The sequence below is a fragment of the Pyricularia grisea genome, chromosome I, assembly GCF_004355905.1.
Source record: "Pyricularia grisea strain NI907 chromosome I, whole genome shotgun sequence".
NCBI classification, from domain to species: domain Eukaryota; kingdom Fungi; phylum Ascomycota; class Sordariomycetes; order Magnaporthales; family Pyriculariaceae; genus Pyricularia; species Pyricularia grisea.
Genome location: NC_044973.1, coordinates 4,387,263 through 4,407,250, shown reverse-complemented (window position 1 = coordinate 4,407,250; position 19,988 = coordinate 4,387,263). Strand labels below are relative to the sequence as shown.

The window sequence follows — 19,988 nt, the reverse complement described above, 5'->3', positions numbered from 1 at the left end:
CCTTTGAACTTTGTGATAACGGGTCATGGGGCGACTGTTTGGAGAGCTGCAGACTGTCTCCAGCGTGTTCTGGCGTTTGGTCACTGAGGTGAGAAATTGGGGCGTTTTGTACTTGCAGCAATGGCGAAACGTGCTGCACCTTTGATCGCGAAGTATCATCTCGTATACTGGTGGACAGACGAGGTAGCGTGGAATATATTTGCGATTGATATTCAGTCGTCCGTAGTCCGATGAGACGCGGGCTTGTGCATCGCAGGAGTGGGAGGCTCGTGTGCCGCCATCGCTGCATCTGGCGTGAAAGAGCAAAAGTCATGAATAAACATGGCAACTACAAGGTGCCCAGAAAATATTTTAGGAGGCCATGCCATGGGACCAGTTTCTCATTGTCATTTCAGTCCTAGGAGGAGTGAAGCCAACCGTCAAAGTCTTGCAACAAGGTGGACGTTGACAAGGGCTCGAGACCCACCAGGCTCTGACCATAGTACGCGGTTCAGGAGCATGCAAAATTTCAAATTTCCAACCAGTTTAGCTGATTGATTTATCGATAAGAACCACCTAACTGCAGCGTCGCGTCAACCGTGGCACGACATTCACGCTCCACCCAATCTGCAGATGGCTAAAGTACCTTAGGTGTGTACCAACCTCACCATTCTTGCCCGGCATCTTTAAGATCAAAGGGGAAAAAAAAAAAAAAAAAAACGAGACAAACACCAGCAACCAAAGAGCTCAAGGCTGGCAGCGGTAGTTACAGGCCCCCGAAAGAACAGAGTTCATTTTGAATTTACTTGCGACAGAATTGCGCCTCCTTCAGCATTGTGAGGGACATCTACCACTCAAACTCCCCGTCTCAAAGAATTATGTCTTCACACGCCTCACTCAGCGCAGCTGCCGACGAGCGGAAAGCCCGTCTAGCCAAACTCAAGTCTCTTAAACGGAAGCAGCCAGAACCCGATGAAAACAACTTCGATTCCGAGCCGACAACATCAACATCAACCGAACATCAGCAATCGTCATCAAAGACAACAGCGCGGCGCTCAGCAAGTCCACCAGAAAAGGATGTTGCGCGGCTGCACTTGTCGGGCCGCAATTATGACCCAGAGACACGAGGACCCAAGCTGGGATTCGAGAATGCACCTACAGAGAGCATGGACCAACCAACATTGGAGGAGCAGGCAGCCGAAGTTGAGGCTGAGATTCGGCAGCAGGCTAAAGAGGATGAGGCTAACGATAAGGGCATCGACCTCTTTAAACTACAACCGAAAAAACCAAACTGGGATTTAAAGCGGGAGCTAGACAAAAAGATGGAGGTACTCAATGTGCGCACGGACAATGCGATTGCAAGGCTGGTCAGGGAGAGATTGTCTGCTAAGAAGGCTCCTGTAGCTGGCGCCGCCGTCGGGTCGGCCTCAGGTGATGGGTCCGGCGAGATTGACGGCGCGGCGTTGGTTGAGGGTTTGCGGTTACGAGAACAGGAGGAGGAAGTGGAACGTCGTAGGGAAAGAGAGGCTGATTTGATTTGACCACGGTCCAAGCCACCATAATCACAGGTTTTCCCATGCCTGCGAAAATCTCCCCATACTCGATCTTGCCTCTCTGCCTATTATACCCTCTGGTTTGATTCCAATGATACCCGATCACGAGCCTTTGGCCCCACAATCCGCCGTAATCATCGGTTCATAGCCTGCGTCAGCGCCAGTCTCCTGCTAAAGGGGCTCAGGCTTCTCTCCCTCGGTGCCCCCTCCCTTCGTGACGAGAGACTCGACCGTAGAGGTGATGACTCTCTCCTTGTATCCGGCCTTGAGTACTGATTCCCTCTCTCCCTGTATTGCCGGGCCTTGCCAGCTCTTCCTCCCTTATCATCAATGGAGGGCTCTCTCCTGGGTGACCTCGATTGTTGTCTCCGTCCTTCATCAAAGCGGCCACGATGACTATCTTCATATCTTCGTGGAGACCGAGATCGATCCTTTGAGTCATCGTCCTTTCTATGGCCATTCGATTTGTGTCGCTGTGGTTCACGCGGCGGTCTTTCTGGTGACGAATATCTGCGTTGGGAAGCATCGCGGTATTGACCTCCACGCCGCCCTTCCTGTGATACCGGAGACAGCGATCTGCTCAAGCTCCTGGAGTAGCTACGATCAGACCTGGGCGAGTCCGATCGTCTTTGAATAGGTGCCGCTTCTGCCCGCTGCGGCGACATGGATTCACGCCCAGGTTTGGGTGATGCGGGAGACATCGACCTGCCAGAGGGGGTGGAATCATACGAGCGGGACCTCCTGCGGTTCTGTGTGCTACGAGCCCCAGAAGTCCCCGACTCCGGTTCCTTGTCGTCGTCGTTCCTCAATCGACGCCCCTGCGACTCACTTTCCCTCTGGGCTGCTCTTTTTGCCAGTTCGGCATCGGCAACACCGGTTCTATACAGCATTAGTATTCATCACTAATTAGAAATAATTTGATGGGAGCCAGTTCATACTTTTTCTCAAGGAACTCCGGCGTATCATTTGAGAGTTCTGGGCGTAGTTTGGGATTCAGCAGCTGTTGGGTGCGCGATGGACGCGGCACGTACGGCCTTTCTTGAGGCGCGGCCTTGCATTCAAACGAATAATGACGTTCTAAGGAGGTCAGCCTGAAAGATTTGTCAACAAAAGATGAAATAGCGAATACTTATCTCTTTTCAAGCATTTTTGGCATTGAGTGTTTGCGGGAGTTGTTTTGGACGGGCCCACGCGTCCTCCCCCACGACGATACATAGTGTCGACGTAGATTGGACAAGATGTAACTTTTTTTTCTTTAGTCTTAGCCTTGGGGCAAATCGCAGCTTTAAAATGTCAACGCTACAGGACTGCTTATTTCAGGTTGAGGACCCTGAGTAGGTATGGTGGGTAGGTAGTTAATGAATCTAGGACCTGCGATGATGATATTATGGTTACCTAGGTACCTAGGCAGCTCCAGACAGATGAGGTATCACACGTACCTGACAATGCACTGTTGCGTAAGGTACTACTGACTGAGTGGTGCTAAGGTGGGCCGGGCAATCACCACGTGACCCAGCCTTGTTTTCCAAGTTCCAACACAACACCGCGTGAGGTACTGATTTTGCCGACTAACCAAGGTGGTGGAGAAATCCTATGCCACCACTGCCGCGAGGTGCAGCCCCGACCCCATCGACTAATCCGACGACACCGGCCTTTCAGAAAGAAATCTACGATCACTGCACGGTTCATAAGCAAGGCAACCCGGGTTGACCGTCATTAGTATTCCGAACCGGTTTCGCCAACGAGAGGACATGGAAACCAGCTCCGACGCACCCAGAATCTGGCTACTTTGATCATCCGCAATTGCGCCGCAACCACCACTCCGCGTGCGTATGTGCTACAGAGGCGTTCAACGGTAACGTAAGCCAGCCAGTCGCCAAAATTCGGGACATCCAGTCAAAGCCTTTATTTCCCAACTTCGTCTCCGACGTCCTGTCGGTCAACTGCATCTACGAATTGCAGTCGCATGCTCCTGCAGCGACACTTGGAATAGAAAACGGAACTGTCAGTCTTGTCGCCGAGTGTCAACTGTGCAGTGGTTGCCAGCAATCATCGCTGCCTTGGGGTAAGACACCTCAAGTACTTTCTTTATTCTCGACTGCCTGCCTGTCTGCTGTGTGACGCTTGGCTTGGCCGGTCCATCCACATCACAGCATGCCATCCATGCAGGCCATGCGTCCGCAACCCTAGAACAGCCCAACCTGCAAAAATCATCTTCTCGTCAGCCGCGCATACTGACGCTCATCTCCAAGTGTCCGGACCAAGTCTTTCCCAAACAGAACCTGGAGCGAGCAGTAACTCCAGCCTGGCCTTTCCTTGAACATTCAATTCAACCTCTGCGAAACGGCGCCTAGTGAACGAAAACATCCACCGTCGAATTGGGCTCTCTGCGAGTCGCATCGAAAGACCTCCCGAGACAGTCCCCGTCCGTTATAATGGCTAAGACCTTACAACGATGATTGCCTGTGTCAACTTTCCCCGCGGACCGTCTTGATTCTTCCAGCTTCTCGATTTATACCAAGGCCAACGCCGACTGTCCATCTCCTTACAGTTGTCTAGTGTTACCTATTTTCCAACAGGTCTTAAGCGACCTCGACTCCTGAAACCATATTGGCACGGTTTGCGTTGCGGACTACTTCCTCTACTTGAAATCTTGAAGGTGCAGCTCGAAGTTAGCATGACATCAGCTCCTGTGTTACAGACGATGTCCGGGATCAAGAAACTTTCATTTGCTAGTGTAGGGATTGTCACTTCATTATGCTGGTCTTGTCTGCTAGACCAACTTGAGATTTCATAACTAACGTTTACCACAGGTTGTGGCTTCTCCGAAGGAAGCCGAAACGAATGGGGCCCGACAGGTTATGCCTTCGCACGGGAAACCTTCAGTTGAGCCCAAGATGGCAATTTCTACCACAAACCCCTCCAGGCTGCCTATGAACAATAGTCTTGGTAGTGTGATGGGTGATGGATATGAAATACAGTCACCACCCGTGGAGAAAGACGCTGTGGATGACAAGGTTGTTCAAGGTCTGACAAACTTGAAGCTGGGAGTAAAGCCACCGAGTCTTGTTGTTAATGGTTCTGGCTCAACATCAACAGAGCAATCGAGCGCGGTTGGTAACAGCCAGACGCCTTCGGACGTGGTCTCTCAGAAGGCAGACTCTAACTCAGAATTTGGCACCAAACCGCCAAGCTTGGACGGAAAGAGCATCACATCTGGTACGACATTCAACGTGCTTGACGAGAAGGAATCTCTGAGACCCGACGACAGTGCTAGCGTAAAAGCTGCAGCCGACGAAGACGATGCATTTTCAATCCGTGGTTCACAGATTGCCAATTCACGCATGGGATCCGACGTTGCCGGTCGTTTACGAACCATTCAAATAGGCGATATGCCCCCAAGGGCCATCGCGCCGCACTCTGCGTCCGCGGTACAGCCTCGAGGCGTGGCCAGTACTCCTGACGGCGGCGCATGCGAACTGCCATCTGCAGCCAGTGGAGTCAATTCGCTGGCAACCACCCAGGCTAACCAGGAGTCCTTTAACGGTTTTTATAGCCAAAACCCGGACGAGAAGCTTTTGGAGGCAATGAAGTCCTCAAAAGACCGCATCTTTCTCTTGCGTTTGGAGAAGGAGGTGATAGAGTTTGTCCAGGATTCAAAGTAAGCATCTGCGTTTTTTTAAAAAAAAAAAAAAAAAAAAAAAAAAGATCAATCAGGAGCCTCGAATCATAGACTGACGTTGAAACTCAGGGAGCCGTTCATGGATCTGCCGCCGTGCAATTCGTTTTGTCGGTTGCTAACCCACAAGCTTGCGGACTATTATCATATGACGCATTCTTTTGAAGCAGTTGCAGGGGCAGTGCGCATTTACCGAACACCGTTTTGTCGTGTCCCCCCTTCGCTACAGAGCATCGCTGCCGCAAATGAGTCGGCCAGCAGCACTCCTCCTCCTGCTATGTTGCCGCGGAAGATCATGCGCCGTGGTGAGGAGGGTGATTCGGCCCCCGCAAGCGCTGGGCCATCGAAACCAACGTCGGAAGATGGAAGCGATTCCAAGGATAAGAACGCCAACACAAATCAGAAGTACGCCATTCCGGTTCATTTACCGATCCATAATTTTCCCCCACTCGTGTGCTGACTCTTGCTACAGGCTTACCCGTGAGGAACGCGAAGAAGCCTACAACAAGGCAAGGCTCAGGATCTTCGGTACCACGGCAGAGACGGAGACATCTAGCCCTGGTAAGTCAGAAAAAAGTCCATTCAGTCGTGAAAACTTCGATATGCTGACAAAATTCGTTCAGATAATGAGGACAGTACTGGAGTATCCAGGGCAAGCTCGGTATCCGCGAGGGATAAGTCTGCACTGGGTAAAAGGGGAAAGACTGCAAAGCAAAGGCGAGACGACTCAGAGAGCTTTGATTCGCGTTCGCTGTATACTCCTTACTATACTCACCCCCACCAACCTCACATGTGGGCTCCAGTTCACGTGCCTGTAGGGGGCAACGGTGCGCCATATACACCACAGCAGCAGCCTCCTCAGCCGTCCTACGCTCCCATGTATGTGTCATCTGGCCAGCCCTACACAACGCCGATGACCCCAGGCGGCTACGGTCCACCTTATGCACATCCACCAGCGGTAAGTGATACAGAGTGGCTCAGAAAACCGTCGTAGAAATCACAACCGACTAATATTTCCTTGCAGAACTCGAGCGCTCAGCTGAACGCCGGAAGATACCCGGCGCAAGCTCAAGCCCAGCCTGGTAATTCCTACTCCAACTTAGCACAGGGCATGTCTCCTCAGCCTTGGCCTCATCAACAATTCAACGGCCAACAGCCTCAGGCTCCCTATCTAGGTCGACCCTTGCCGTCGGGGCCTACTTCGATGCCCGCATCAGTTGCCACGCCGGCTCCTGTGCCGGGGCCTGCCCCAAATCCGAGCATCCCGTATCCATACGGCCAGTTGCCATGCCATACCAACCCACATGACCCGAAGAGTCAGCACCCAATACCCGGGAGTTACAACAGGCACGGGTTCAACCCCAAGACCCAATCCTTCATTCCAGGGACGGGACCGGCACCGATGTCCATGCCACATGGCCCCGTAGTGCCTGCTCCCAGTGGACCGTTTGCGGGTCCTAACTCGGCGCCTCAGGCGGGCAGTCCCATGATGAGCGCACCCTCACCCATGCATTATGGTCAACAGTCCACAGGCGCCCATCCAACTCAATATGTTGGGATGGCTAATGGATTTACCATGATGAGGCAAGGCTCGAACAACTCCATGTCTCAGCACTACCCGGTAATGCCGCAAATGCAGCCGCCAACTATGACCCAACAACTGCCCCAACAGCCAATATATCCACTCCAGCATCAGCCTCCTGGACTTCACCTCCCGCATCCTCCCCAACAAGTTCACAATGTTTCACAGCGTATGCCAAACAAGCACCCAATGGGCCAGAGCCACTCCGTTGGGCCCACCACCACGTTCAGTCATCTGCCCACGTATGGTAATCCATCCACGCTGCCGCAGAAGCCATCAACCTAGTAGGATAGGAACAGCGTGGTGGAATTTCTCCTCGAGCGGAGAAGCTTGGATCAGACATGGAGCGTATTTTGATGAAAACCAAAAGAATAATGTTTCGTGGCGCACATGGCGGGCATTGCTATTTGCAGTTAAATTACGGGAGCATGACGGAGTTTAAATAGGGATCTACAGGTTGGCTAGCGGGCGATGAATACGGGCCAGGAGAGCTGGTCTGGTTGGACTGCGTGCATCTCAAAAGGAGAGATCATGTTTTAAAAAGCCAACAAGAAAATAAAAGACAATTACTCTAGACCGGTTGTTCCGGGACAAATATGACAAAAGTATTCAAGCATCAGCCTGGCTGAACTGAGGAATCGGAGCCTCCACGACTAATGTGATACTCGTGACTTGACTGCTTGGTAACCTTGCCAATTGCTAATGTGGTAATATTCGATCGTACTTTTTTTTTCCTCATTCAGTTACCATAAACGCCGTTATCAACCCTGTTGAGAAGTGCTATGCTAACTCTAATTCTTTTGGGTAGCCCAACACACGTCTTCGTTCGTTGTCGCGTCTTCATGGCCTCTCATGCCAAAATCAATGCCTTTACAGCGTCCAAGCCGAAGCCAGTGTACCTGAGCGGCACTGTCATAGCTGGCGCGAACCACAAAATGAAGCTTGATTTTAGTCTATATCAACACACGGCAATTTCCATCTACTCGCCACTCTCCCTAGGCTCCCTAGGCTCCCTAGGCTCTCTTGGCTCCCTCGGTTCCCTTTGCTGACCACCACCACGGCCACCGCCACGCTTCCCGCCACGGCCGCCACGACCTCCGCCTCCACGCTCAGCCTTTCCATCCTCGCCTTCCTTCTTTTCATCCTTGTCGGTAAGGTTGGCCAGGGCCAGGCGCTGGGCCAGGTCGACCTGGGTGCGGATGGTGTTGGTCAGATACGAAACCATCAGGACGTCCTGGATGTGGTTGTTGAAGTCGTGCTCGATGCTGACGCTGTCAACCTTGGGGGCCAGCGACAGGTTGTTCATGAGGTACTGTCCAAGAGCGTGCGAGGGCTCGCGCTCCTCGTCCAAGACGGAACCGACATACTCGGACGTGCGGTCCAGCATGTCGATGGTCTGCTCGAGTGAGCGAGCGAGGGCCTCGACATCAGACAGCACGGGGGCGGTGCGGGCCTCGTCGTCCTTGCCGGCGGCGATGGCCTCGAGGGCGGCGCGGTCCGACTCGTTGGTCGGGGGTGTGCGGTGCGGGACCTGGATGAAGAAACACGACTCGGCGGCACGGTCCGGGCTCACGGCGGCTGGGGCGCTGATGTAGCACCTCGGCTCGATGTCAGCGCCCGGATCAGTGCTCATGGTCAGGTGAACGGCCGGGTGGGGGAAGGTGCCCGTCTCGGGACTGGCGAAGAAGTTCTGGATCAGTGCCGAGAAGGAATTGAGCTCGTGGCTGGTGGTGTACCACCCGAGAAGGGACTCGCGGGGTGAAGCCTTGAGCGTCAGGGCCAGCATGTTCTTCTGGTACTCGACATCGACCTCAACCTGATCCTCATTCTCAGTATGGGGGATGGCGAAGGTGCTGCGGACCTCGACATCGGTGCCGTCTTCGGAGCGGACGCCGACGAGGGCGCCGATGACGCGCGTGGCCTGGGTGTCGCGGATGTCGCGGCGCACGGCGTGGTCTAGTATTGACAGGATGGCCTGCGGCTGGATGGTGACTGTGAGGGGGGCAACATTGGCGTTGAAGCCGACGGCCGACGGCGCGAGCGGCTTGGAGAGGTGGAGGAAGTCATCCTGATCGACCGCCATGGTGGGTGGTTGGTTGTTGTTTGTGCGATGCTTATTTGCCGATGCCTTTTTTGTGGGATGCTGTTGTTGTAATGTATGTGTTATATGGAGGTGTCTGTCTGTCTCTCCCCCGAGGTTTGACGGATTGCGACGACGACAGCGACGGTCACCGGTAGGATGTACGGCGCTGAACAAAAGCTCTTTGTTCCGGGGGGTGTGCGGTCGTCGGAGGGGAGGGGTCCAGTATCGAATCTTCGCCGGCCGGGTATGCTCTTCACGGCCAGTTGAATTTCCACACGAAATTTCGTTTTGGTGGTGTTGGTGGGGAGTGGGGCACGACGGCATGGTGGGGGGTGGTTAGGTAGGCAAGGTTGTGTGCAGTTTGATAAGAGCACTTGGCGCTTTGCGATAAGATGGGTGTCTTTTTATCCGGGCAACTTTTTATTTTTTTTTATATTTCTCTTTACTTTTTTCGGATTGACGTACAAGGGGCTTGTAAGACAGGCAGTTTTCTCAGGGAGCATCATACCTTGGTCACGTTTCCTTTGTCAATCGTCGGTTTGTTTTGTTACACTATTTCACTTTCAAATCAATCTTGTTCATATCGGCTACAGCCCAGCCAAATTGCCAGCCAGCATGGGTCCACGAGGCCGTGGTGGCAGTCGGGGAGGTTCGTTCAGAGGTGGCGGTTCTCGCGGTAGGGGACGAGGTAGGGGACGAGGAGGCGTTAATCGCTTCGGGAAACGGCCAAGATTTGACAGTTCTCGAGTTGAGGATAAAAAAGAGTAAGATGGCTTTTATTTTTTTATATTTTTTTTTATGTCTACAATACATGAAACAATCAAGACATACACAAGAAAATGCAGATTTTCAATCTTTTTGTATCTTTGCGCTCTTCTGACCTGCAGAAACTGGAGCTAATTTCTTCAACAGGGAATCTGAAGAAGAGTCTCTTTCAGAAGAAGAAGAAGAAGATTCCGATGTCTCAGACTCAGAGAGCTCTGATGAGAGTGTCGCAGAAGAGGCCCCAACTCGGCCATATATGGCACTGTTACGCAGTCTGTCTGAGGGTTCTAGCGTCAAACGACGAAAGCTAGATCATGAGGAAAACGATAGTGAAGAATCGGGGGACGACGACTCAAGCGAAGGTTCCTCGGCGGATGAAGATGCGCCGGGCGATGCGGATAGGGACGCTGATCTCGTCGATGAGCCTGAGGATGACCATGATGAAATCATGGAACAGGAAAGCTCTGAAGACGAGGATGAGAAAGATCTTACAGATTCCTTCAACTCTCACTTTGCAAACCCAGATGAAGCCGAGGTTGCTGAAAGGATAAAATCCATCACCAATAATGAATGGGTTTCCAAGAGGCTTCCTTCAAAATCGGCGAGGACGGTATTGACGTTGCCAAAGCAAAAGGAGGCATCAGACATTTTATCGGGGCCTGTGCCTGTCACAAATCCCGCAACACTAATCCTCAAGCCAAAACTTAAAGAATCCATCACGTCTCAACGGCCGCAGTTCGACGCATCTGAGCAGGCCCTGGCTGGGCCACTGTTTCAGTATTACGATACACTTTACTGTCAAAGGACGGTGGCTAACGGTGAAAACCTGAGACGGCTTGTCTGTCTTCATGCCTTGAACCATATTTTCAAGTGAGTCTACTTCGTTGAACGGCCCTGATCCAAGTACAGGATAAACACTCACCATTCCCCCATCCATAGAACTCGAGACCGGGTCATCAAGAACAGCGCAAAGCTCGCCAAGGAGAGTGCAGACCAAGATCTTGAATTCCGAGATCAAGGATTCACGCGACCCAAGGTTCTCATGCTGCTCCCGACTCGGAACTCGTGCGCAAAGATGATAGAGATGATATGTTCTCTCACGGAAGCAGACCAACAGGAGAATAGAAAACGCTTCGACGACTCGTATGTAACAAAGGAGAAGCAAAAGTTTTCCAGCGACAAACCCGCAGACTTTAGGGACCTTTTTGAGGGAAACGCCGACGATATGTTCCGTCTTGGCGTCAAGTTCACTCGAAAGACGATCAAATACTTCTCTCAATTTTACAACTCGGACATACTTCTCGCTAGCCCTCTCGGCCTGAGAATGGCCATGGGCTCGGCAGAGGAGAAGAATCTGGACCATGACTTCCTGAGTTCCATCGAGATTGTCATAATGGACCAGGCCGACGCTATCCTAATGCAGAACTGGGAGCACGTTGAACACATCTTCGAGCACCTGAACCGGCAGCCCAAGGAAGCCCACGGTGCCGACTTTAGCCGTATTCGCAGTTGGTATTTGGATGGCCAATCGAAGAATTACCGGCAGACGGTGGTGCTGTCCAGCTTTAATAATCCAGACCTTTCCGAGGTGATGCGGGTTCATTGTCACAACTGGCAAGGAAAAGTTAGGATACAACCAGACCACCAGGGCGTCATTCAGCAGCTGGGGGTCAAGGTCAAGCAGACCTTTTCCCGCTTTGACGCCCAGACCATCATCGCGGACCCAGATGCACGTTTCGAGTACTTCACCAAGGCCGTTGTCCCATCCCTGACTAAGCGGGTGAAGGACAGCTCCGGCACTTTGGTATTCATCCCTTCTTACATGGACTTCGTGAGAGTGCGGAACTGGTTTGCAACATCCCCCGCAGCACAGAGTCTTTCTTTTGGTGTCATCTCGGAGCACACAGAAGTATCGGAGACGTCAAGGGCGAGGTCGCACTTTGTCACCGGAAGACAGAAGGTTCTATTGTACACAGAGCGCTGCCACCACTTCTGGCGCCACCAGCTACGTGGAGTTCGGAGGGTCATTTTCTACGGGCTTCCCGACAACCCTGTATTCTACCGGGAGATTGCAGGCGGGTGTCTCAGCAGGAGTGAACAAGATATGACGCTGGAGCCCGGGGAGGGAAGCGTCAGAGTCATGTTTTCTAAATACGACGTGATGAAGCTGGAACGGGTTGTCGGGACGCCAAGAGTAGGCAAAATGCTACATGAGAAGGGAGATACGTTTGATTTTGTCTAGAGTCAAGATGCAAGCAGAACGAAGGTGCTAGTACCAGAATAATATCAAAATAGCCGATGTTGTATTGATAACATGCCTGGTATATATACCTATTCTCCAGGGGCTTTTAGGTTGCAGTAGTACAGTTTTGTAATGTACAAGCTCCCCCTGGTTTTTAGGGGGGGCGCTGGATTCGAAGAATCCGTACGTGTGTCTCTAATGGCATTAAGATACCTCTGAACCGAGATGCACACGTACAGCGAAACATCTCCCATCATTTCTTTTACCTCCAGGTCTTCTCTACCCTCGGAACAACCTGGTAGGCGCTTGGCCGAACGTCGGATGAGTCTGCCAGGCCCATCTTGCTCAGCGGCTCCGCCTTCCTGGCCTTGGTCAGTTCCAACGCTGCCATGCGCTCAACCATGGCCTCGAATTCCGCCTTTGCGTTTTCGCCGCGGAAGCGAGTGACCTTGGCCAGGTTGTGCAGCAGCAGCGCCGTGTGAGGACGGCCGAGAGCGCGGTCCCTGGCCACGGCGGCAGCCGTTATGGCATACAGCATGTCCTTGGGCCCATCGACGAGCTCGAGGATAGCAGATTCACCCTGGTCGTACTTGTTCTTGGGCTCGGTGCGCAGGACACGGGTATAGCCACCCTCGCGGTGCTGGTAGCGCTCGCGGAGGTCGTTCATGAGCTTGTCGATATGTTCGTGTGGTGACTGTTTTGTTGCAGGAGTTTGAGATGGTCAGAAATCATCACACTGCTACAGAAGGCCAAATGCTCCTGGGGAAGCTTTATGTGACAAAGTATCCTCCCAAAGAGTTGTATTTTGTTCTGCTGTCGACTTACGTAAAGAATGGCCATTGCATCCCTCTTGCTCGAATCGGTGTTCTTCTTTGCCAGCGTTATCACATGTTCGGCCAGACGCTGTGCCTCCTTTGCCTTGTGCCATGTCGTATGTATTTGCTCCTGCTTGATGAGGGATGTGACAAGGTTACGGAGGAGGGCTTGACGGTGTGCTGAACTCCGGCCCAGCGTCCGGTATCTCATCGCACCGCCCGCCATTGTGATTTGTTTGGTCGCCGAGACAGCGGCGAAACTGCAATATTTGCTTTGTTTTCCTGTCGGTTTTACCCAGGGCTTGAGGTTTGCTCTGGTTGCTGGGCTCCTGGTCAGTCGTTATGGTTCTGATTGACAAAGTGTTGATGTCGACGGTTGCTGTAATTGAGGAGCCCTCTTGCCCCGGTCTCCCGCGCGGTAGCTTGTAGTCGCGAAATTTTTGTCTTGGCGCGGCAGGCTGCTGTCCCTAACTAGGGTACGGTACCATATCAGGTACCTACCCTGCATAGGCGGCGGGCCACCAAACCTAAGCCGCCGCCAAGACAAGCTCCACAGCCATCTATCTTTCAGTTCGGCTCTCCCAACCCGCATTTCGTCACCACCTCGACCAGACAGACCGTGCTGGCGGCGCAGGAAATCAAGCTAGCTGGTACTGTTTTGCTCCTGCATAACCGACCTTGCATTTTCAATTGCTTCGATCCGAGGCTGGAACCCTCCACACTTAGCGCATTCCAACGACTTTTTACAAGGAAAACGCGATGATTCAAATCGTCAATTGACACAATTAAGAGCTTCATGCCCAAATTACAAGCAGTATTGTCTGCTCATCTGTCCGGTTAAAACGAGACAAGGCGTGGAAACAACATATATTTTTCGAAACAAAGTTGCTACTCAGCACCAGTCAGACTTAACATAATGGGCTTTGCATCAGGATTTGTACGTCATTTCATTCATTGCAACCATCAAAGGCAGAGTTGAAGGCCGCTGCAATAACCTTCCATAAGCTAACTTTCGATCCCTCACCTCTCCAGACGGGCGGGGTGACGCTCACATTGGGAATCGCCTATTTGGCCGTGCAAGCTCACCAGCGGAACCGCCAAACACAAGGCGAACTTCTGCGCGCCCAAACCCACCTACTAAATGCGACGACCGCACCTTCCGACGCGCGCCTACCAGAGATCCTCCCCCCACCGTCCAGGACGGAGCGGGCAGTCCTCCCACGGACAGATTTTATCGAAACCGCCAAGGATCGGTGGAACCACGAGGTCTTGAGGCTCGCGCATCTTGTGCAGAGCCGCGACGCAGCCGAAGCCGTCGAGGAAGTGGAGGACGCCGTCGTACGCGGCCTTGCCAAGGCAGGTGCTGCGGCAGGCACCGCTGCAGGCGCTGTGGTCGACAACGGCGTCCCTATCGCGGCTGAGTCGACCAAGGGCGCCGTGACGTCGTTGGTCGGCAAGGCCAAGGCCGCCGTCGGTCGGGCGCAGGACAAGCTCTCCGGTGCGGCCACGAGGGGCTCCGAGGTCATCGCGTCCGAGGCCCCCCTTTCTACCGTGGAGCGTGCGTTGCAGCAGCGTTTCGAGAGCCGGGAGAGCATCTTGGAAAAGAGCGTTGAAGAGGCTCTCAATGAGAGATATAAGCCCGTTGAGGAGCAGAACCATGCCGTTCTGCGCGCGTTATAGGCATTGAAATTGTGGGTAACGATTATTGTAGGGAGAGGATGCGCATGCTTTCTCTGATAGATGATAGAATCATGGCGAGAAGTCATATCTAGACTAATTCTGTTTGACATTGGACCCGTTCCGTTGGATGCCATAACGAGGACTACAAGACAACCCATATTTGTTGAATACTTACTAGGGCTTTCACAGTCGCAAATCTTATGCTTTGTTCGTCAAGGCGAGGCAATTTTCCACCTAGGGTAGTTTATATATATCGACAGTAATTCTTCCATTCCTCCGAGAGTGCTCTTATGCTCCGTTATCTGTTTCGGTTAACACCACGAAGTCTGAACTTCTGGCGTCGTGTTGGTGCTGCCCCAAGGTTAGCCACTTAGATTTGCTCATAGCATGTTGGTAACCACTCGTGATCCTGACCTAACTCCTTCCTTGCACTAAGTCCCGGGTTCTTTTTGAAAATATTTCCAAGCTGGCCACAGGTTTAAATCACAGACTACTCCAGGATATTGCTATTAGAATGTGCGTGTTTGTTAGTGCCACTGGGATTGACGTGTAAACATGAGACGATGGCTTCTACCTTCTACGTAGCAATTGACTACAAATGAGTCGGTTTCAAATGAGGCAAGCGAGGGTTCAATATCTATCATTACTCCATACTACTTACGGGTCAACCCTTGAATGGATGTAAAAACAACAAGGGTGGCCTTACATTTATACAGCCGAATAAGGACCGGGGTGCTGAGAACTTGCATGGATAGATATAAAAACATTATAAAGCTGATACTATCAACATCGCGGGTATCATCTAGATTACTGGTTTCAAAAAAGCACCAAACAACGCTAGCTTAATCGTACATAACCGTCATGTCTGTCAAGTTTGATCTGCCTCGCGCTTAGTAGCGGTAGCTCCTACGGCTGCCACGGCCATCCGTTCCGCGCATGCGTCGAGTACCGGCAGCCTAAGAGAAGTATGCATTGTCAGTTCCAGTGTTGCTTGTATTATGGACAACTTGAACTGTTCCCATGTGAAGTTTTGGGTTGCTTTTATCACAGCCACGTACCTTCTGTCCAGGCCTGCGGGTCAAAGAGCCCTTGAGCTTGAGGAAAGCGCCACTGATCTTGTCTCCCATGGTGGCATGGCGCTTCTGGTGCACTACGGGCTGGCGGCGGCTGAAGAGACCGCGACGAGGTGCCGTGGTAGTGGTCGTGGTGTGGTGGGTGCGGTGAGTGCGGTGGCGGCGGGAAGGGGCCGTGGTGGTGGTTTGGTGATGGCGACGACCGAACATTTTGAGTTTGGTTTTATGTAAATTGGTCTTTGATTTTTTGTGTGGAAGTGGTTGGTTGAGTAAGAGGTACGAGCAATTGCTGCTTGATTTGAAGCTTCTGGTGTAATTGTTTGTTTGATGATGTTGGGATAGCTGAAATAGTCGGCGATGGAGGATAAAACAATGGGTTTATATATTCGTCAAAAGTTATCGAAATCGTGCTCTACGACATCTTCGTCCTCCTGTGGCTCGCAACTGTGTGGTGCCATGCTATGACATCAATTCTTTGATTGACATCAAAGTAGCACAAGCGAGGTGTGGCTGAAGATCTCTCTCTGTACAGGCTGGACAAGTTGACAGGGTCCAACTGTACTGGATGCCTCCTACCTACTCCTACCAGTCTTTTTCGTATCATCATGCACAAAGGGTCCACGAAGCCATCTAGACTTACCAGGCTTTGAAGGCCATGACGATTTTGCAGATCTCAAAACCCCGCCTCGTCATTGCAGGGTGACATCATTCTTGGTGTAGTGTGTGCAGACAGAAATGGCTCGATTTGCAGGATCAACAAATTGAACAACCGACTGAAGCAGGCAGGGACCTGGACCCTGGATTTTCCAGGGAGGATGGGTCTGGTGTGCCACTGTATCCAATCAGCGTCGTTGACAACCCCGCCTCTTTAGCTGTGACGTAAAGCCTCACATAATGTGGGGGTGCTGCGAACAACGGGACCACCTGCGTGGTAAGTGATCGGTTTTCCTTTTTTGTTTTAAGGGTCTTTCTTGTACCGGTAAAGCGAAGACATCTACGTGCTCCATTGGGTGAGGCACATACCCAAAATTGTGTTTATCTCGTGAAAGAATATTTCACCTGCATAGCGCCACAGTCGCCTTTTCTACAGCAGAAAACCAAGGAAGCTTCACGAAAGGAGTAAAAACAACAGTGTCAAAGCATGTTACTTCTTTCTGGTTCCAGTCAATAATCTGAACCTATTTATCATGATGAGATAAATTCCCGGGGTTTTTTGGGTTGTTACTTGTAAACTCGCCGTCTTGCCTTGAAGAATCTGAACTTTGCTTGGCTTGAACTAAGCCATAATGCATACCTTGGCCGCACTATGTACGATCCTGCTGCCATTCGGTCTGTCAAACATAAACTGGATGCCCATCTCGACTCCGATTTAGGATGAAAAAACAGGACCTTGGTGAAAGCGCTTTGACCAACTGTTGTCGTCTCGTGTCATAGTATAGAACATCTGTATTGATACCTTATTCTTTCGATCTTGACGACGAGCGTTGATTGCCTTGAGAAGCTCTTTTAAGATGAGACCTGATGACAACGCAGTCTATGTCTCGGGTTCTCGACAAACAACAGGCCAGGCACCTACGATAGGAAGCTTTTGTCCACATGCTAAGGTGGAATCGTAGCAAAGCCCCTTTCAAACGTTTTCAAAGGGTCTTTGTGATGTTCCTGATAAATTGCCAGCTCAATTCATCTCATCGTAGGCTACTATGACGAGGTTTAGTTTTGTTTCAAAATTCTTACCCCTTTCAAGCAGCGACTGCTACATACCATGAACCGCCGATTTTTGCCGCTACCCGGTGCTCACAGAATGGGCTTTGAAAAATACTTGGCAGCATAGGTAGAAAATTTGCTCAAAGGAAGCCGTTTCACGAGTCAAATCAGTGGTTCCACACCTTATAACAGAGTAGAGCTTTACTTCATCCCATCTTCATAGTTCTATATCCCTACAGCGAGTCAGAACCATTTTCTTGATTTTCAAGTGGAAGAGACCGGAGCCGGGTTAGCAGAATGTTAACATGGTCATGTCTCAAGACTGGTCGTGGCCGGCCGGCTTTTGAATCGAAGCAGTGAGTAGCGCGATGTAGATTGGGATAAGAGCATCCAGATTGGATGAAGAGCTAAAATTCTAATTTGTCTACTGACCGGTAGGTAGATAACCCAGTTTGCTCAAAATAACGCATCTCGTCTGAGCTAGATGTCCTGAGTACCTTGAGGACCTCGGTAGGTAGGAACCACGTTACTTATCATCATCGTAGGTAAGAAAGAAATAGGTACCTTCTTAGGTACTTAAATGGGTAGGTAGGCAGCTAGGCAGCAATAGAAGAGGGAAAAAAGGACAAGCTGCCGGTCAAAGTTGCCATGTCTGTAATTTTCACTTTTCTGGGAAGGTGGGTAGATGGATGCCTAGGTAGGTACCTAGGTTGATACCCATTGTCTCCATTCACTCATTTCTCTCCTACAAAAAAAGGCTAGCCTTCAGACACAGCAAGATGTATCTTGAGGTTCTGTTATGCTCTCAGTAATCATGGTCCTTCCTGGCCCGTCTACCTTGCCATGTGAAGGACACACAAAGCACCCCCGGGGTAGACAGACACGTTATCCTGCGCAGGCAATCCCAACATTGCACAACCCTCCCTGCATGTCTACAGAAACCTTTTTCCAAACAGTCCCCTCAAATTCGTCCTTCTCGATCCGGCTCGGATGCTATGGTGTGATTGGATCTTAATCATTCTGCCTTTAGTTCTGCACACTGTGATTCTGCCTCACCTCTTAAGCTTTTATGTTTCTTGTACTCTGTTCACAATCCCTGGTCTTAGCTTCTTCACGACAGGGATGCTGTCATTATCAGTAGTCAAACCCTCCCCCAGGCTCATCAATTCATAATGTCACCCTCTCTCGATTCTGACGAGGTTCATCGTAAATTGGCACTCACTGTTGCCTTCACTGCAGCCCTAAAGTCCAGATCCGGCCCTTGCGACTTTCCCAGCTGTGCTTTGCACCCCCAGTCGTCAAACCCTCAAGCAAAAGCTTCAGCAGTATCAACTACATCGATGGCTCCTCGATTTCGCGGTAGCAATCTGGTCATAAAAGACTGCCCACCGGAGCAGTCTCACTTTGACCCTCCAACCCCAAAGCACAAAGCTCTTGCTCGTCGCCTGAAGAGCCGAATTCCAACCTGGAGATTGGTCCCCAAGCTACCCAAGCACAGGACATTTGCGAATTTTGGCTCGTTAGGAAACGGCGACAGCCATGACAAAGCTGTGAAGAAACATGGCCTGAGTCGTTCGATTACTATAGCCCATTTCAGCAACCTTGCCAGGTTCAGATGCCATAAAGGCCCTCCAAGCGCACCGTCTGATGATACCAAGCTCGACAACTCGCCAACAAAGCTATCACCAAGCCCTCGACAACATGATGAGGCCGACCCATTCGCCGAGGAAAATTTACTTGATACAAGTCTAGATGATATACTACTGCTTCTTCCCGATGGTTCTTCTACCCCACGCCGTCGTGATTCAGTTCAACGCCATTCAGCTCTACCGCGTGGCCTGAATCTCGGTAAAGTGACTGAGGCTCGCTCTTCATTGTTCAAGTCAAACATCAGCCCTGGTATACCTAGCGGACCTCAACCTTATGCTACTCACAACATATCGCCAACTGAAATGTTGACGCCAGTTATTCCTCAACGCACTTCATCCAAAGTCACTGGAGATACCAGCCCCCGAGTTTCCAGGAAGCATATCCAATTCAAAAAGCACCCATCGCCAAGCAAGACTACCTTGAAGTCTCTTAAGCTGTGCTGCCAGGACAAAAAGTTTCGCCCTCCGACATCTTTCTCTTTTCGGAAGAGTTCAACAGTGCAAGATATAAGTGCCGGCATTTACGGCCTATACGAGGCGACCACTGTGTCGCAAAAAAGACGCTCGACGCCGTCCAGAAAGGCGAAGCTGATTCACCTCAGAGGAAAACCTTCAAGAACAGCCGCTGCCTCAACTGCAGCCACAAGAGTAGCAGGTAGCCCATCTGAGAAAGTAAAGAGTACCTCTGAAAGTACGTTTGCGGTCACGCCTCCTCATGACAAAATCACGGTTCCACCCCCTAGACATTACATGGACCCAGATTTCAGTGAGACAACACGGTTGGGGAGGGCCCTGCGAGTCCGATCTGTCAATTTGGCGGACAGCTCCAGATCGCCACCACCGCGGTATACCATACCACGACCAGACATATCTATCCGATCCCAGCGAACACCGAGTTCTTTCTCTTGCAACCTGCAGCCGGTTATGCTTTTCGTCAACAAAGAAAATTCGACCCCGGACTTCTCAGAAAAGAAAAAACATCCATCACCTACGAAAGAGGAGTGGGAAATAATTGGAGATCATTGGAAGCACGAGATGGACAAGCTGGGTCTTCGTGTATGTGGATTTGCACCCGCACCTGCGCAGCTAGCCAGCATCGAACACCCTGCCACCGTCAGCTATCAGCACAATATTCGATAAGCCTTGTCAGGGAGGGCGTGCAACTGGCCTGGGAAGGCTATATG

General features: G+C 51.4%; 9 protein-coding genes across 9 annotated transcripts; 5 read left to right on the top strand and 4 right to left on the bottom strand.

Moving 5' to 3' along the window:
* Nucleotides 1-646: 646 nt before the first annotated feature.
* Nucleotides 647-2,945, bottom strand: PgNI_06387 (uncharacterized protein). The gene is made up of 2 exons (XM_031126411.1): nucleotides 2,471-2,945; nucleotides 647-2,411 (listed from the first exon to the last, which is right to left on the bottom strand). The coding sequence occupies exon 2, from the start codon at nucleotides 2,231-2,233 to the stop codon at nucleotides 1,667-1,669; it is 567 nt and encodes a 188-aa protein (XP_030983145.1). The 5' UTR covers nucleotides 2,234-2,411; nucleotides 2,471-2,945; the 3' UTR covers nucleotides 647-1,666.
* Nucleotides 858-1,520, top strand: PgNI_06388 (uncharacterized protein; the record flags this gene model as incomplete). The annotated part of the gene is made up of 1 exon (XM_031126412.1): nucleotides 858-1,520. The coding sequence occupies one exon, from the start codon at nucleotides 858-860 to the stop codon at nucleotides 1,518-1,520; it is 663 nt and encodes a 220-aa protein (XP_030982308.1).
* Nucleotides 2,946-3,156: 211 nt separating the features above from the next.
* On the top strand, nucleotides 3,157-7,396 carry PgNI_06386 (uncharacterized protein). The gene is made up of 7 exons (XM_031126410.1): nucleotides 3,157-3,597; nucleotides 3,785-4,269; nucleotides 4,346-5,193; nucleotides 5,284-5,616; nucleotides 5,684-5,772; nucleotides 5,835-6,169; nucleotides 6,236-7,396. The coding sequence occupies exons 2-7, from the start codon at nucleotides 4,210-4,212 to the stop codon at nucleotides 7,076-7,078; spliced, it is 2,508 nt and encodes an 835-aa protein (XP_030983143.1). The 5' UTR covers nucleotides 3,157-3,597; nucleotides 3,785-4,209; the 3' UTR covers nucleotides 7,079-7,396.
* A 376-nt stretch (nucleotides 7,397-7,772) lies between these two features.
* PgNI_06385 (uncharacterized protein) lies at nucleotides 7,773-8,876 on the bottom strand (the record flags this gene model as incomplete). Its single annotated transcript, XM_031126409.1, has 1 exon — nucleotides 7,773-8,876. The coding sequence occupies one exon, from the start codon at nucleotides 8,874-8,876 to the stop codon at nucleotides 7,773-7,775; it is 1,104 nt and encodes a 367-aa protein (XP_030982314.1).
* A 319-nt stretch (nucleotides 8,877-9,195) lies between these two features.
* PgNI_06384 (uncharacterized protein) lies at nucleotides 9,196-11,937 on the top strand. The gene is made up of 3 exons (XM_031126408.1): nucleotides 9,196-9,640; nucleotides 9,789-10,511; nucleotides 10,581-11,937. The coding sequence occupies exons 1-3, from the start codon at nucleotides 9,492-9,494 to the stop codon at nucleotides 11,881-11,883; spliced, it is 2,175 nt and encodes a 724-aa protein (XP_030982313.1). The 5' UTR covers nucleotides 9,196-9,491; the 3' UTR covers nucleotides 11,884-11,937.
* On the bottom strand, nucleotides 11,936-13,117 carry PgNI_06383 (uncharacterized protein). The gene is made up of 2 exons (XM_031126407.1): nucleotides 12,709-13,117; nucleotides 11,936-12,577 (listed from the first exon to the last, which is right to left on the bottom strand). Exons 1-2 carry the CDS (start codon nucleotides 12,922-12,924, stop codon nucleotides 12,146-12,148), a joined length of 648 nt encoding a protein of 215 aa, XP_030983141.1. The 5' UTR covers nucleotides 12,925-13,117; the 3' UTR covers nucleotides 11,936-12,145.
* Nucleotides 13,118-13,324: 207 nt separating this feature from the next.
* On the top strand, nucleotides 13,325-14,649 carry PgNI_06382 (uncharacterized protein). The gene is made up of 2 exons (XM_031126406.1): nucleotides 13,325-13,635; nucleotides 13,731-14,649. Exons 1-2 carry the CDS (start codon nucleotides 13,615-13,617, stop codon nucleotides 14,376-14,378), a joined length of 669 nt encoding a protein of 222 aa, XP_030983140.1. The 5' UTR covers nucleotides 13,325-13,614; the 3' UTR covers nucleotides 14,379-14,649.
* A 487-nt stretch (nucleotides 14,650-15,136) lies between these two features.
* On the bottom strand, nucleotides 15,137-16,034 carry PgNI_06381 (uncharacterized protein). Its single transcript, XM_031126405.1, has 2 exons — nucleotides 15,437-16,034; nucleotides 15,137-15,334 (listed from the first exon to the last, which is right to left on the bottom strand). Exons 1-2 carry the CDS (start codon nucleotides 15,659-15,661, stop codon nucleotides 15,269-15,271), a joined length of 291 nt encoding a protein of 96 aa, XP_030983142.1. The 5' UTR covers nucleotides 15,662-16,034; the 3' UTR covers nucleotides 15,137-15,268.
* A 2,293-nt stretch (nucleotides 16,035-18,327) lies between these two features.
* PgNI_06380 (uncharacterized protein) lies at nucleotides 18,328-19,944 on the top strand (the record flags this gene model as incomplete). Its single annotated transcript, XM_031126404.1, has 1 exon — nucleotides 18,328-19,944. The coding sequence occupies one exon, from the start codon at nucleotides 18,328-18,330 to the stop codon at nucleotides 19,942-19,944; it is 1,617 nt and encodes a 538-aa protein (XP_030982311.1).
* Between the last annotated feature and the right edge of the window lie 44 nt (nucleotides 19,945-19,988).